The sequence below is a fragment of the Cyclopterus lumpus genome, chromosome 17, assembly GCF_009769545.1.
Source record: "Cyclopterus lumpus isolate fCycLum1 chromosome 17, fCycLum1.pri, whole genome shotgun sequence".
Classification (NCBI taxonomy): Eukaryota; Metazoa; Chordata; class Actinopteri; order Perciformes; family Cyclopteridae; genus Cyclopterus; species Cyclopterus lumpus.
This window is the reverse complement of record NC_046982.1, coordinates 6723528-6738222: the sequence shown is the minus strand read 5'-3', so window position 1 is coordinate 6738222 and position 14695 is coordinate 6723528. Positions and strand designations below refer to the sequence as shown.

At 45.1% G+C, this 14695-nt stretch overlaps 2 protein-coding genes across 3 annotated transcripts in view; both read right to left on the bottom strand.

Moving 5' to 3' along the window:
* LOC117745956 (tubulin beta-2A chain-like) lies at positions 1–4693 on the bottom strand. Of its 2 annotated transcripts, XM_034554599.1 has the most exons (5): positions 4518–4693; positions 3928–4036; positions 3618–3626; positions 2703–2813; positions 1–1329 (listed from the first exon to the last, which is right to left on the bottom strand). In XM_034554599.1, the coding sequence occupies exons 1-5, from the start codon at positions 4572–4574 to the stop codon at positions 257–259; spliced, it is 1359 nt and encodes a 452-aa protein (XP_034410490.1). In that variant the 5' UTR covers positions 4575–4693; the 3' UTR covers positions 1–256. The 2 variants fall into 2 exon arrangements, with proteins under 2 accessions (XP_034410490.1, XP_034410491.1); XM_034554600.1 differs by lacking the exon at positions 3618–3626.
* Positions 4694–8120: 3427 nt separating this feature from the next.
* Positions 8121–14695, bottom strand: part of LOC117745955 (solute carrier family 22 member 23-like) — a 32572-nt gene continuing 25997 nt past the window's right edge. The window contains exons 9-11 of the mRNA XM_034554598.1: positions 14469–14501; positions 13288–13411; positions 8121–12581 (exon numbers count right to left, since the gene is read on the bottom strand). Of these exons, the coding sequence (XP_034410489.1) occupies positions 11045–12581; positions 13288–13411; positions 14469–14501 (1694 nt within the window). The 3' untranslated portion in view covers positions 8121–11044. The remainder of the gene's footprint in view (positions 12582–13287; positions 13412–14468; positions 14502–14695) is intronic.

The window sequence follows — 14695 nt, the reverse complement described above, 5'->3', positions numbered from 1 at the left end:
TGACAGGATCTTTTATTGGAGACTTGAGACAGTGAATGCATGTTGAAGAACATTTGACAAAACTGTGTTTAGAACAAGATTGTACTTAGTTTTGACACCGGCAAAGCATGACTTGGAAAGCCAACTATTCTACTTATTATTCAGGATCTTTGTGTATGTCAGTATAAGCTATATCTATATGCAAAATAAACTTGGCTAAACAGCTATGTTTACGACAATAAATAATTAATAATAATTTTTCACTCAGAGTGTCATGTCAGTGGCGAACTTCTTCCTCGTTCTCTATTTCGTCTTCTTCATATTCACCCATCTCATCCACAGTGGCATCCTGGTACTGCTGGTACTCAGACACCAGGTCATTCATGTTGCTCTCAGCCTCAGTGAACTCCATCTCATCCATTCCCTCACCCGTGTACCAGTGGAGGAAGGCCTTTCGGCGGAACATGGCTGTGAACTGCTCGGAGATCCTTCTGAACAGCTCCTGGATGGCCGTGCTGTTGCCAATGAAGGTGGCGGACATTTTCAGGCCACGGGGAGGGATGTCGCAAACGGCGGTCTTGACATTGTTGGGAATCCATTCAACAAAGTAGCTGCTGTTCTTGTTCTGTACATTCAGCATCTGCTCGTCCACCTCCTTCATTGACATACGGCCGCGGAAGATGGCTGCCACAGTGAGGTAGCGTCCGTGGCGCGGGTCACAGGCGGCCATCATGTTCTTGGCGTCGAACATTTGCTGTGTGAGCTCTGGCACGGAGAGGGCCCGGTACTGCTGACTGCCCCGGCTTGTGAGGGGCGCGAAGCCCGGCATGAAGAAATGCAAGCGGGGGAAGGGCACCATGTTGACAGCCAGCTTACGGAGGTCAGCGTTGAGTTGACCAGGGAAGCGGAGACAGGTGGTCACCCCACTCATGGTGGCTGACACCAGGTGGTTGAGGTCTCCGTAGGTAGGTGTGGTCAGCTTCAGGGTGCGGAAGCAAATATCGTAGAGGGCCTCATTGTCAATGCTGAAGGTTTCGTCTGTGTTCTCCACAAGCTGGTGGACGGAGAGAGTGGCGTTGTATGGCTCCACTACAGTGTCCGACACCTTTGGGGAAGGCATGACACTGAAGGTGTTCATGATGCGGTCCGGGTACTCTTCGCGGATCTTGCTGATGAGCAATGTACCCATGCCTGAACCTGTGCCTCCACCCAGTGAGTGGGTGAGCTGAAAGCCCTGGAGGCAGTCGCAGTTCTCAGACTCTTTCCTCACCACGTCCATTACCGAGTCCACCAGCTCAGCTCCCTCGGTGTAGTGACCCTTGGCCCAGTTATTTCCTGCTCCACTCTGACCTGTATGATGCATATAATGTTTAAAGACAGATCATGTTGGACAAATCATGCTGCCACTTTCTGCTATGGCATACTTTACGTGTGTATTGTAACAAATGCCTTCATTGATTGGTTGCCATGATATTTTCTATAGACATTCATGGTCCCCAGAGGATGATCCTAATGAGTTTGGTGATCACATAACTTTCCCTCTTATACCGCCATGAGATTGACATTTGTGGTTTTGAGTGAAATGTCTCAAAAACCTTTGAATGTCTTGCTATGAATTTTGGGGTGGACCTTCATGTCCCCTTTAAGATTCATTCTAATAACTCCCATCAACCCCAGCTGTACTTTGTATTAGGTGCCAATTATTGTAGGAAATGTTACAATGTTAAAACGCTTGACTAAATGGTGAACATGGTGAACATCTATGAAACTGTTATTGTTAGCATTTTTATTCAAAGCACTACTGTTCCTATAGGTACAGCCTGACAGCCACGATTATGGCTGTAGACTCTTAACATTAACAAACTGACAACCATAATGTTTTTGTTCTTATGGTAACTTCACACTTAAACATGATTTTCATGGTGTGACCATACTTTGGCGAAACACCTCAATGCGGATGTTAATATTGACATTACTTCCTCAATTTGTGGTTCAAATCTTTTTTAAATCAGCCCTAATTTTGCACAAGCTGCATCAAGGCTTTCGTCATCCGGAAGTGGGCGTAGTAGTTTTTGCCTTTCACTCCTAACATGTGAAATACCAATATTTGGTCAGTGGCCCCAACCGTCTTACTATGACCCTCTAGGTATCCCTCTAGCATTAGTTTTGGACGTGGCGGGGACAGTGTGTATATTTCTACTCCCTGACATACATGTACATACTTAATTATTATGACCTGTAACGCATTAACAAATCATGTATTAACCATTGATGAAGCCATTTGTTACAACAGATTTCTCACATAAATATCTTAAATAATAAGAAATAAGAAACATTAGTCAATGTACAATCGTTTGCTCTGTACAAATCTGGACATGTGAATGAAACACCCGGTAAACAATAATTCTATAATGGAGAGTCATCTTGTGGCCCCTGAAGCGCTGCAGCATCATCTCCTTGTAGATTGCTTTTTCGCTGAGTCACCACTAGAGCTGTCTCAGACTGACTCAGCGGCACATGGACAATGCATCACACTGCTGGCACATCGCTCAGAGGCTGCAGAAGCTTCACGCTGGAAAAATACGCAGCGCTGTCAAAGCACTCTCAAGTGAAAATAAGCAACTGCTCTACAGGACATGACAGCAGCTGCTGACATACAACTCACATTGTATGTGAAGTTGGTTCAGGGTGAGTGGTGACATTGTGATGTATTGCCCACTCACCAAAGACAAAGTTGTCAGGCCTGAACAGTTGTCCGAATGGGCCGGAGCGTACCGAGTCCATGGTTCCTGGCTCCAGGTCGACCAGAATTGCACGAGGGACATACTTGCTCCCTTTGGGATGGAAAAAAAGAGAGGAAGATAGAGGGACAGAGAGAGAGAAAGAGGTAATGGATGGAAGGGTGGAGGAGTAAGATATCAGCAGTCTCAGTGTACATGGTGTCAGGACAAGAAAACACTGCTAGATCCTGTGTAGTGGTCTTAGGTGGGTTTTAATGCAGCAGTGTTGATTGCTCATGCAATCTTTTGGGTAAACAGTCTTTTGTTTAAAGGAAGCTGCAGCCTGTCCATGAAGCTGGATATTTAAAGACAGAATTGTGCCTGCTTTTTGTTTTTTTCTTGCTCTTTGCTTCCTGTCTCTTTGTCGGTGCTGCACAGCTCATCCTCGGCCAGTGGGGCTTTCAAAATTCTGCATAGTGCGTTCAAACAAAGCATTTTGACCCATCCCTCTTTTTCCCTTATCTCGTCCGGGTGAGTCTTAATGTCGCTCGCCTCTGTGAACATCTGCCATTCTATTTGCTTAATTTTTAAGGAGAAATTAATTCATGGGATGCTCAGTCAATACACATTCAGTAGTGACCCAGTCGGTGACGCTAATGCCAGCTTGCCGCACGGAAACAGAGGATCAATAATGCTCGCTGCTGGGCCATACTAGTGGTGTACGTGGACAGTGTATGCTGTTTAGCCCCATATACACCTCCCTGCACAGGCCTTTCATTTAGGCAAAGCGGGTGAGAGATTTCAATGCACACATAGCTGCAATGATAACAATAACAATAACAATGCATTATGGAATGACGTTTTGATGAGACCGTGGCACAACGGGCTCGGGGTCAACTATACAGAGACTGCAGATACCTGTGCTCCCTAGAGAGAGGCAGAGTGAGAGAGTGAGGGAGTGAGAGAAAGAGAGAGAGAGAGATATTTTAGCAGATTCACCGTCCTAATTATTCCCTGCAGGCATAGCAGGACCTACTTTCCCCTTGCAGCTAAATTGGTGTCATGTGCAAACGGTGGCATTCAAATGAGGCCTGCAGCATAAGGTCATGCAAGAACCGTTAGCAACTGCAAACAAAGTCACAAATAATGTATCACACATGTTGTGGTCAATTATTCAGATGCAAACGTGATTCATTTAAAACGAACTTTAAAAACATTTTTTTTTTACCTGATGCCTCATTGTAGTAGACGTTTATCCTCTCCAGCTGCAGGTCGCTGTCACCTTGGTAACTACCGGTGGGGTCGATGCCATGCTCGTCACTTATCACCTCCCAGAACTAAGTTGGGACAAACATGATCGTGTTGCGCTTCAGTTGCGGGATTAAAGCGAGACGTGACACGGCGTGAGGGCGAGTCACGCACGCGCATCAGGCCTTCAAAGAATAAAAGTGCGCATCTGTTTTGGTGACAAAATGGCACCCATCAGAGTGTGTGCGTGTGTGTGTGTGTGTGTGTGGGGGGGGGGGGAGGGGGGGGGGGGGGGGGGGCGGTCACATCACTGCACCGCCCAGCTGAACCGCACCCTGCACGTATATGAACAATTAATAATCTACCTCAAACTTAACACGCACACAAAATAAATATATTTATAAATATATTGTGTAATATGCTATATGTATTTATGTGCACAGGAAACACCAATCGCACTATGTAATTGACTCGACTTCATACATTATGTAAAACAAATCGTGCATTCCGGAATAAAACTCCAGCAAGGTGAATCTAACCTCTCCTAAATGTAATATATCATATTCATACCTTGGCCCCGATCTGATTCCCACACTGTCCAGCCTGGAGATGAACAATTTCCCTCATGGTGTGCGGCGGGTTGCGGGCGGAGACGCGTTCTGTTTCGGCTTCAGCGGCGTCCGGTCTTCGGTCTCTTGCGGAGCTGCGTTTCTCAAAATCTGCACTGCCTCATTTCCAGAGCGAGTGTTGAGCCCACGAGAGAGAGACACGTGCTGCCGGTCAGATGACGTGCCACAGCGCGCAGCATCTCAACAACCCCCGCCAGCCAATGGGAGCGGGCCCGGTTTGATGCAGTGGTCCAGAGGATCGTGCTGCATCATCCCCCTTTCCCTGACATCACCCGGTCCCATGCAGTGAACGCGTTGCCTTTCTTTGCTGGTCTGAGGTGGTTTTCTCTACCAGGAAATGCCAAACGTCATGACAGTGAAGGCAGCAGTTCTACATGAGTTAGAACTGTGTGAATACAATGTTCGGGAGCAGCTATACCTGTAAAAAAAGTTTCACATTGATATTCTAACCCTGGACATAACACTGGAAAAACATGCAAAAGCTAGATTTTTATGTCGTGCTTTGAATAATAAAGATGATCCTATGAGTTAAGGAAATGCTGCAGCCAGGGCCGGATTAACTCGCTCATGGGACCCCGGGGGCTAAGATGAGCCGTGGGCCTCGGATTTGGAGAAACCAAACAAAGCAACTGATCAACTTAAATATTAAATATATTTAAACGTCATTCTGACACAAGACCCCTCTATAATAATAAAAAAAAGGTCCTCGAGACTGGATAAAAAAGCAGGAGCCACCTTGGGTGGGGCTTTTGCTTTGCAGTTTAGTGTGTCTCAAGGAAAGGCAGCTTTGGTCTGACAGTCGGTCCATCACTTTGTGCATTGTCATGACATTTTGTATAATCATGTATATGATTATACAAAATATAATAACTCCGGTGATCCCTGAACCTTTAATACAACGCCAGCATCGGGTCATAATGGGGGGCAGGTCAAAACATGTATATAATCCTTTTTGTATCTGTAATCTTCATTTAATATTACAATATGTTTCCTGGGAGTTAATTGAGTCCCAATGGGCAGGTCACACCTTGCATGGTAGAGCTTGTGTCATCAGTGATGTATGCGTATGAATGGGTGAACGATGACATGAGTGGTCGGGAGACTAGAAAGACAGACGCAAAATAGCTCCCCCCTCCCTCACGCCCCTCCCTCACTCTCTTCTCACATGAATCCGATGCCCTTTGATCTGTGGACATGAATGAATAATTCCTACAGTTGGTAATTAACCCCTGGACTATATAATGCAACAGCATGCCATGTTTGTGGACATACAGGTCTGCGAGTGTGCTGATGCCAAAGACAAAAAAAAGAAGAATATATCAAATATAAAAGCAAAGTCACATCCATTCATCTCGAATAAGATCTTCTGACGGTAGTGGCACCACCTTTTCCACGGCTGTTTATTTATTTAGATCAATAGAATCAAGAAACAATAGAAACATAGTTTGTATATATGTACCATGAGGTTTATTATGGTCTTGGCCAGCATCAGAAACGTGTTGTACAGTAGCGCTTCACAAGCAGTGGTTGGTGGAGAGCCGGGAGCTTTAAGAATGTGGAGCCAAGGACGTTCACCCCCATGGGCTCTCGACCGTTAGGAGAAAGAAAAGAAAAGTTGTCATCATATTGCAGCTGTATCACAACCTATACATCTGCAACTATGCCCAGTTTCCCCTCGTTGCAGTCACGCATGTAGGCAATCGACAACATCAAAAGAGAAAGGTGAGCATGGGCTACAAATGAAACTTTAACTTGCCATAGATTGCTGTAGTGTGTTCGCTTCGTGTGGAGATAAAAGGGGGTGGACTTACTGATGGTGGTGGTGTTTCTCTCTGGCCGCTCAAACATAAAGTGTCATGGAGATCTGTTCTTTTCATGTGGACGTCACAGGATCACGTGATCACATGGAATCTGGTCTTTTCAATTCTGATTCGGGCCACTTTCACATGTGGTCCTAAATCAGACAGGATCTTGATTTAGCGCTAACGGTAGACCTTGAAATGTGTCTCAGTGGAGCCAATCACGTCCCGACCCCACCGCTCTGACACCCCCTACAAACAGAAGGGAGAGCCATTGCTCCACAAAAAAAAGCCACCATAAGAAATGTAGCTCTCGTCCTCCACATATTTGCTGGCTTCCGAATAAAACCGTCAACATTGGCTTCAGTGCCTCCGTGTTTACATCTATACAAAAGATTGCTGACTGTCACGACTTTGTTATTGTTCTTTTTGCACATGAAGGTCAGGACAAGTGACAAGTTCACACCATAATCTGATACAAGCCATGTTTTAAAAATAATGTAATGTGATAAACAAAATCAGATCTGAGCAATGAATCGCATTTGAGCACTTCGGCTTGTAGTGTGAGCGCATAGCCATTGTTTCTTTCGTCAGCATCTTTGTGTGGATCTATTGCATGACAGCGTATGGCGCTCTCGTCCAGGCGGAGAAACGGGTCGGAAAACAGCGGATGGACCACATTTGGCGACTTTGTTTCTTTACTTTTTCAGCTCTTTTCTTTTCTTTTTTTTTTAATCTTCCTCCTCTTTCCTGCCAATCTCTTCTTCTTATGTACGCCTAGCCCACCCTCAAAATTCACAACAAAATGTATATGCGCAGTAATACTATTGTAATGCAGTCAGTGTTTTTAGACTATTGTATTGTGGAATCGAACACGACTCAGCCAATCACAATCCAGGAACTGGAACGATCCATTTCACAAAAGTAAACAAACACTATGCAGAAATTACGTTCTCTATTCAATTATGCCTTTTCCTGTCATATCTTTTCTTATGTCAAACCATGTTTTGCAATATAGTTATGCTGTTGAATCTCGGCGTTATCTTTCAATAAACTAGTTCACACTTCTAGACTAGATTACTGCAATTCCTTATTATCAGGCTGCTCTAATAAGTCTCTTAAGTCTTTGCCTCAGAGGGCTTTACAATCTATACAGCATACAACACTCTACGTCCTTGGACACTTGGACCCTTGGTCCTTGTCTTTAGACCCTTGGACCCTGTCCTTGGACCCTTGTCTTTAGACCCTTGGACCCTTGGTCCTTGTCCTTAGACACTTGGACCCTTGGTCATTGTCTTTAGACCCTTGGACCCTGTCCTTGGACCCTTGGTCCTTGTCTTTAGACCCTTGGACCCTGTCATTGGACCCATGGTCCTTGTCTTTAGACCCTTGGACCCTGTCCTTGGATCCTTGTCTTTAGACCCTTGGACCCTGTCCTTGGACCCATGGACCTTGGTGCTTGGGTAAATGTGACTGTCCCAAACAGCCGAATATGTTAGCTCACGTTAGCCGTAAACTAGCTAGCCAACAGGTGCCGCTACCATTAGTTTGTGTGGTTGCTCAGCTGATGGACTCCATAATTCGCAGGAAACTCCAGTTCTTTTATGTCATTTTCCTCCATACGTGCTTATGAAGCAGGTTAATGGGGGAAACTGTTCCTGTTTGACTGTTGATTTGCCTGGGACCTACTTTTAATAAAATCCATGAACATTTTATAAAATCAAGCACTCACTGATATCCATAGGTGATCAATAAATAGTGGTTTATTTTAACAACAGGTATGGCTTATATACAAGTGCATTTATGTCTGTTAAAACAAAACAAAACAAACAATCAGAAATTAGAAATGGTACAATCCATGGTTTTTACATTCATTCAAATCTCCTATCAGGAGATTCGGAGTCGCACGGTCGAGAGAAGCACAACCTGAACTGTGTACACTGGGGACTTCATGTCTCTGAGAGTTTTATCTAAAGTTCAAAATTATTCATCAGTCCACGTTACCATCTATGATCCTTCATCTTAGCCACGCCGGGCTTTTCCACACGTTTACTATTTACAAAGGCATAACCCATTCTTCTATTCTTTTTTGCTTTTCTGCCAGTGACGATCCTAGACCACCATATCGCTGGTGCTAAAGTGGCTTTTTTTTTTTTACACCTTTATTTGAATAAAAACGCTCCCACCAGCACCATGAAATAGCTGCATGGGAGTCGTGGAAATGGAAGCGACTGATCTGGGTGGAGACACTGGTCTGTGCTGTGTCGATATCTTTAGACTGGTGTTGCATGGGGTATTGGCAATACACAGATTAATTTATGCAATACACACACACACACACACACACACACACACTGAGACCGAGAGACCAACCACAGACGACGAGGACTTGGAGTAATGTGTAGCTATACTGACCACTGCAGTCAACCCACTTTTTACTGCAGATGCCAAGAACTCATTATAAAAACCAGGGTGAACACCCTCTTCCACAAAGTAGATTACATGTGGGGCTATTGCAAAAGTAAATGTGTTATTTGTAATTTATGTATTGAAAATCCCACTCCGTTTCCCTTTTTTTTTTTACTGACAAGCTCCGCTAAATTTGACATCACATGATTGCAGGGCATTGTGCTTTGAGGCTTAGCAGCATGGCATGTTAGGATGTAAATGTTCATATGAATCTTTCACCAAATGGAAGTTTGTTGACTTGACGATCTATGAAAAGACCAATAAATCATATTTAAAAAATAAAAGAAAGCAACACAAGCATGTTTCGCCATCATTCAGATCCCTAAACATATGTAGCCCCTTTGTCAGTGCACATAGATGAAAGAAAAGAAGATATTGGTGAGTAAAGGACCTTAAATCGGACACGAATACTCTCTGAATAAATGTTCTCGAGTGTTCCATCACATTTGAAATGACAAGACATCATTCAGTTGTGTCTTGAGTTTTACAGTAACGTGTAGTTATTATTATTTATCTTCATCATTATTGTCATTATTGTTATTGTTGTTGTAAACAGTGATCTATCCGTAATCATACATCATTTTTCTGACAAATATTACAACCTCAAAAGCATGAAGTGTGGAGCGACAACTGTCAAGTTACACACAAGTCAAGTAAAATGTTATGTCATTTTAAGATGATTCGGTTCATCTACCTATAAATAAAGTCTTGACCTGCATGAAATCATTTAGCTTTTTTTTTTTGTTGTTGCTTTTTTAAGTTTAAACTTACTTGTGCATGTGAATATATGAACACATTGACATACATACACTATGTAAATGACAGAACATGATTTAGAAAACACTGAAAGTTAGCGACGCTGTGTGACAGTTGGCAGTCATATCAAACATTTTGTCATCCGACGGCTTAATTTCAAAAATAGCTTTTGTGTCCTCTTTTTAAGCTTTGCTTTTAAGGTTCGTTTTACTGACACGCTCACAATTATTTTCATGCTTTAGTCCCAACTGTAAAGAATATAGCGGCACCACAATAAGGTACCACAAATACTGTCGGAGTGTAGTATAGCTTTGTACAATAAGGGCACGCCATGAGAGATTATTCAAAAATAATACTTTGAATAAAAAGAAAATGACTGAATCAAGCTCATTTACTTACAATATCACAGTTACAGATAAAAGCATTTGCATCCCCTAAATTCCATCACGATTGGAAAAATAAAAAAGTTTCTTCAGGCCGACAAAATATGGGTCATTCTTTTCTCCAATATCGCTGTTCATACAATGAACGACGTGTTGATGAGAGCTATTTCGCAATCTCCATCCTCTCTCTCGATTCCAATTCATCAAAAGATGATATAGCTTTCAGTCTTTTTTATTAATTTGATAAACAATTTACTTCTTTTATATTTCTGAACTTTGAAAAAAAGGGTTCATCTGATTCACTGAAATCCACAAACAGTCTATGGCAGGGGACTGCACTGAACAAGTATTTCCCCATGCAGGCAAATACTGTATTTATACTACTTTTTTGGCACTATGTCTACATTTAATTTTGGTCAGAGTAGTTTTTTTGGCGTTGTATTCAGAAAAATCCCTCAAATTTCAATGTTACCTGTGTAACTGCAAAAAGAATATGTTGCAACATTCAGATTTTTTTTTTTTTTTTTTTGTCCATACAAGTAAGGCAATATTTTTATACAAATATGTTAGACGGACATTTCATTTGAGCAAAAAGTACCAGTGATTTTGTTGTTTCGTTTGTTTTTGAGCATCATTGTATGTCTCACCAGTCCTCTTAGTGATTGTTGTGAGACTCTTGGAAATGACAGACAGTGATTTCACGTTCATTTACATTAAAGTAGTTTGAAGGCTGGTGATTTCCAGTGACATTCAAAAAGAGCAGAGGATACGGCCACTCTGTCACAAAACAGCCTCTGGCACTCTCTCACTTGCGTGGTCTCATTTATTGGCTAAATACAGGAAGGGGGGGTGGGGGGGGGGGCGACGACACTGAGAAACATACGGTATCTCTGTAAGACATGACTAAGTCAACTCCAGGTGGGGGGACAACCTTCAGGAAGTGCAGTGGACCGTTTGTGCCCCCCCCCCCTTTCCTCGGCCCCCTTCTCGGTGATTGGCGTGGCGTGGGCTACTTTCCTCGTGCCGCCGCCGCTCCTCCTTCTCCCGGCTGCGACTGTGGATCATAACGACGCCGCGCCATTGGCAGTGTTGCTCTTTGTGTCGGCGCCGTCCCTGACGAGCAGGACACCGGAGTCTATTGGGGAGGAGACGGTGCAGTCCATTAGAGGGGAGGGAGTCGGTGCTGGATCTACGGCGAGGGACGGAGCTGCCGCTGAATCCTGCGTGGGCGGAACAGTCAGAGCGGTGGATTCTGGAGCGGAGGTGTGCACAGTGTCCGTGCCGGGAATTGGCGCGGCTAGGTCGACATCATCTACGACTGGGGGGGGAGTGGAAGAGGCCGCTGAGGACGCGTGGCCCGAGTCAACTGGTGGTGATGGTGGGGGAGGAGGAGGAGTGGGTGAAGGGGACACGGTGACTGGGCTCGGGGGAGCAGGGAGACATGGAGCTTTATCATTAACGCAGGGAGAGGTAGGGTCCATCTGTGGAGGTTGAGGTTCTATGACGGGAGGTATGGGGGAGTCTCTAGTGGAAGGGGTACATGTAGACTCCTCTACGATTTCTAACTGGGTGGGATTGTCCAAGGGTACACTAACGGAGGGGGGCGGGTCAGTGGAAATGTTCTCAGTCATGTGCACAGGAGAAGGGCTCGGGGACGGAGGGAGGCTGTCATGCATAGATGGAGTAGGGGAGTCCGCTAAAGGGGCATTTGTGACCTCTAGCAAAGGGGGGTCGAATTTCAGGCCAATATCGTCGATGTCATTACCCTCCAGGTCGGGGGATTCTAACGTGGAGCTCGGCGGGGGTTCGATGACGGGCGTGGTGCAGATCAATAAGGAGGCAGGCGCAGTTTGAGGGACGGGGGGAGTGAAGCGGCCTCGTGAGGGGGAAGGGGGAGCGGCCGACTCTGTTGCAGCGGAAAGGCAAAGGTCATTCATCTCGATGACGGCAGACTCCGGCGGCGGCTCGGCAGACTGCCGGAGTATCGCCGGAGGTTCTTCGTCATCGGGTAAAAGTGGGTCGGTGACGCACGGGAGTTTGTGCAGAGGAGTCGAAGACAGCAGGTGCTCTTTACTGGCATGGACGACGCCACCTTTGCCCAGGGCTGTGACGGGGGTCGTGGGATAAGAGGGAACCGAGTGGCCGTTGGGGTCTTTTGGCGGAGGCTTGCCGGGGTGCACCTCCATGAACGTGGGGGCGGACAGATCCCCGACAGACTGAGCCGTCAAATCCACCGCCGACGAGGCGGTGGAGTCCATGGTGGACACCGCGGTGGCGGCCGCTTCGTGGAGCGGCGTGTCGTGCACCCTGGTGTAGTCCCTGCTGCTCTCGGATTGAGGCAAGAGGTGTCGCTGCTCCCCGGGTTTCCTCGGCGGGAGGAGCGGCTGACGGGTGTAGCTCTCGCCGTCGGCGAGGGTCTCGGGGAGGGGCTGGTAGCGCGTCTCGGGCAGCAGGAGAATGCAGATGATGCAGATGAGGGTGCAGCAGGCAAAGATGATGTGGTGGAGGAAATAACCCTTCTGATTGTGCAGCTCCATGATGGGCGCGGTCAGCATGCCGAAACCGGCGCTCGCCAGGACCAGACCCAGCCCGCCACCCCTATGATGAGACGGAAAAAATGTTATCACATGGCAGGATTTATGATCACACGTGTCTAACAAACCTCATAAACTTTGCATAAGCCACACCAAAATGACAGCTGACAGCAAGTAAAGTGAATCATTATCTGCATGTTGTGTGGAACCATCACCAAATTCATTTCTATATTTTTTTTTTTCACTTCCCCTCTCTTTACACATCAATGCCATTTTAGAACAACAGCAGCAGAGAGAGCTGCAGTGCCGCCATGCAAGGCCCCCTTTCCTCTCCTGGAACTGCCCCACTTCACCACCAGAGGTCGCCTGTGGAGCGCCGTCATCGAAAACAACACGCCTTACATAATAACCCCAGATAATGAACATCCAGTGCCATGTCAGATATTCTCACGGGGGGATGGCGAATTCGTACGAGACGTGGATTACGTTTGACACTGAACCGCGAGAGTCTGTTGGATGAGTTTCATACCCTCCTTTTAGCAGGAGGTGGAGCAGCTAATCCATCTGCAGGAACACGTGACGCTGAGGACACCAGCCACTGAATTACTAAATCAAAATCAGGACACTTAAATAGGTGTAGAAAGTACACCTGCTACACTCTACTGCACGCACAAATTAGAGCAAACGTGAACACACGTTAAACACACGTTAAAAACACAGATGTTTCGTTCCTCCAGAGTAAAACGCATGTTTGTTTTTTTCCCCCCTACCTGATCACAGTGGGCGTGATCTCGGCGCAGAAGAAGATGCTCAGGTTGCTGACCGCGTGGGAGGAGAACATGCCGATGATGGAGAAGGCGACGGAGAAGTTCTTATTCAGCGTACCCGAGTCTTCTGCAGACAGAGCAGGAGACACACAATTTATAGTCAGTACCCTGAGAGATCTGGAAAAGAGGCAGTAAATAGGGGATTTTGGATTTTGGGATTGTTTTTAAATGATTCTGTGTTTTAAAAAGATGGTATTGCAGCTGTTCACCATTATGTAACATTGTGAAACTGCCAGCAAAAAAAAATAAGGCAATAATAATTAGATTTTTTAATTTTTTATAAGCAACACAGTTGTGACATTTAACTATTCCTAAATACTTCATTAGGGCCCGAGCACCCCACTGTGCAGCCCCATGCAGTGCGTTCCACCCCAATGGATGACATTTGGTCGGTGTATACGTTTCATGTTGAGATGTAAAAAGAAAGCCTCTTGAAGTGATAACTCATTTTCAATTTTATGTATACTTATGTAACTTCAAAGCACTAAAATAACATACAAACTGACTTCAAAAATGTAAATGCTTCAAATCCAGTGGTATTTAAACTTCAACATGAAGTAGATGAAGTGGTGAAATCTAAAATTCTAATTTATTCCTATCACTTCAGTTAAGAGAACCTTCCAGCACATGATTTACTAAAACTGAATCCAATATGATAATAGCGTGTTTTTGAGTGCATCACTACAACTTGGCTTTCAAACAGTGCGTTTAGAATAAACGGTGAAATGAAATGTGACGGCTTCCCAACGCTCAGGTTCATTTTGATTGAAGAATTGACCAGAGATGGTTTAAAAGAAAATTTAAAAAAGATAAGTGTCTTTATGCACGAGACATGTTGATGATGGCTTCAAGAGGATCAGCAGAGACTGCTCTGGGATCAGCGGCTATATTTCAAAGAGGCTAACCCTCTTCAACACAACGGGGATAAATAAGTGAAAAGCTGGCCATAATTACATCTCGGACTTCATTACGTGTCTGCAGGCCTCGTGTGCGCTGATGGAGTGCTGCAGGATTCTCCAGAGCCTCATCAAGATAATGCAGCAGCCTAAAGTCATGAGTGGTGCACGACAATTGAAGCCGGAAAAAAAAAAAGAAAAGAAAAAAAAGAAGATAGATGATCCTACCTATATTCAGATGGACACTGTACTTCCCCAGCACTGGAGGAGAAGGAGAGAGATTAACAGACATGTGAGATGTGAGAGACACATTTACATTAAAAACATTAAAGCACGTCGAGCAAGGCTCGTCAAGGGAGAACATGACACATGAGCATGACCTTGATGACTCAGGCTAAACATTAAGGCGACTCGTGCACGGGCTTTGATCGCCTGGGGCACTTTTCTCTTGGTAC

Bases quoted from the DNA above. Each gene is read 5' to 3' on its own strand.
- LOC117745956 (XM_034554599.1), bottom strand. From the start codon at position 4,574: ATGAGGGAAATTGTTCATCTCCAGGCTGGACAGTGTGGGAATCAGATC. The intron at 4,037-4,517 runs GTATGAATATGA...GTCCCAACTTAG, and splicing joins GGAATCAGATCGGGGCCAAG to TTCTGGGAGGTGATAAGTGA. The intron at 1,330-2,702 runs GTGAGTGGGCAA...TGCATCATACAG, and splicing joins GCCTGACAACTTTGTCTTTG to GTCAGAGTGGAGCAGGAAAT.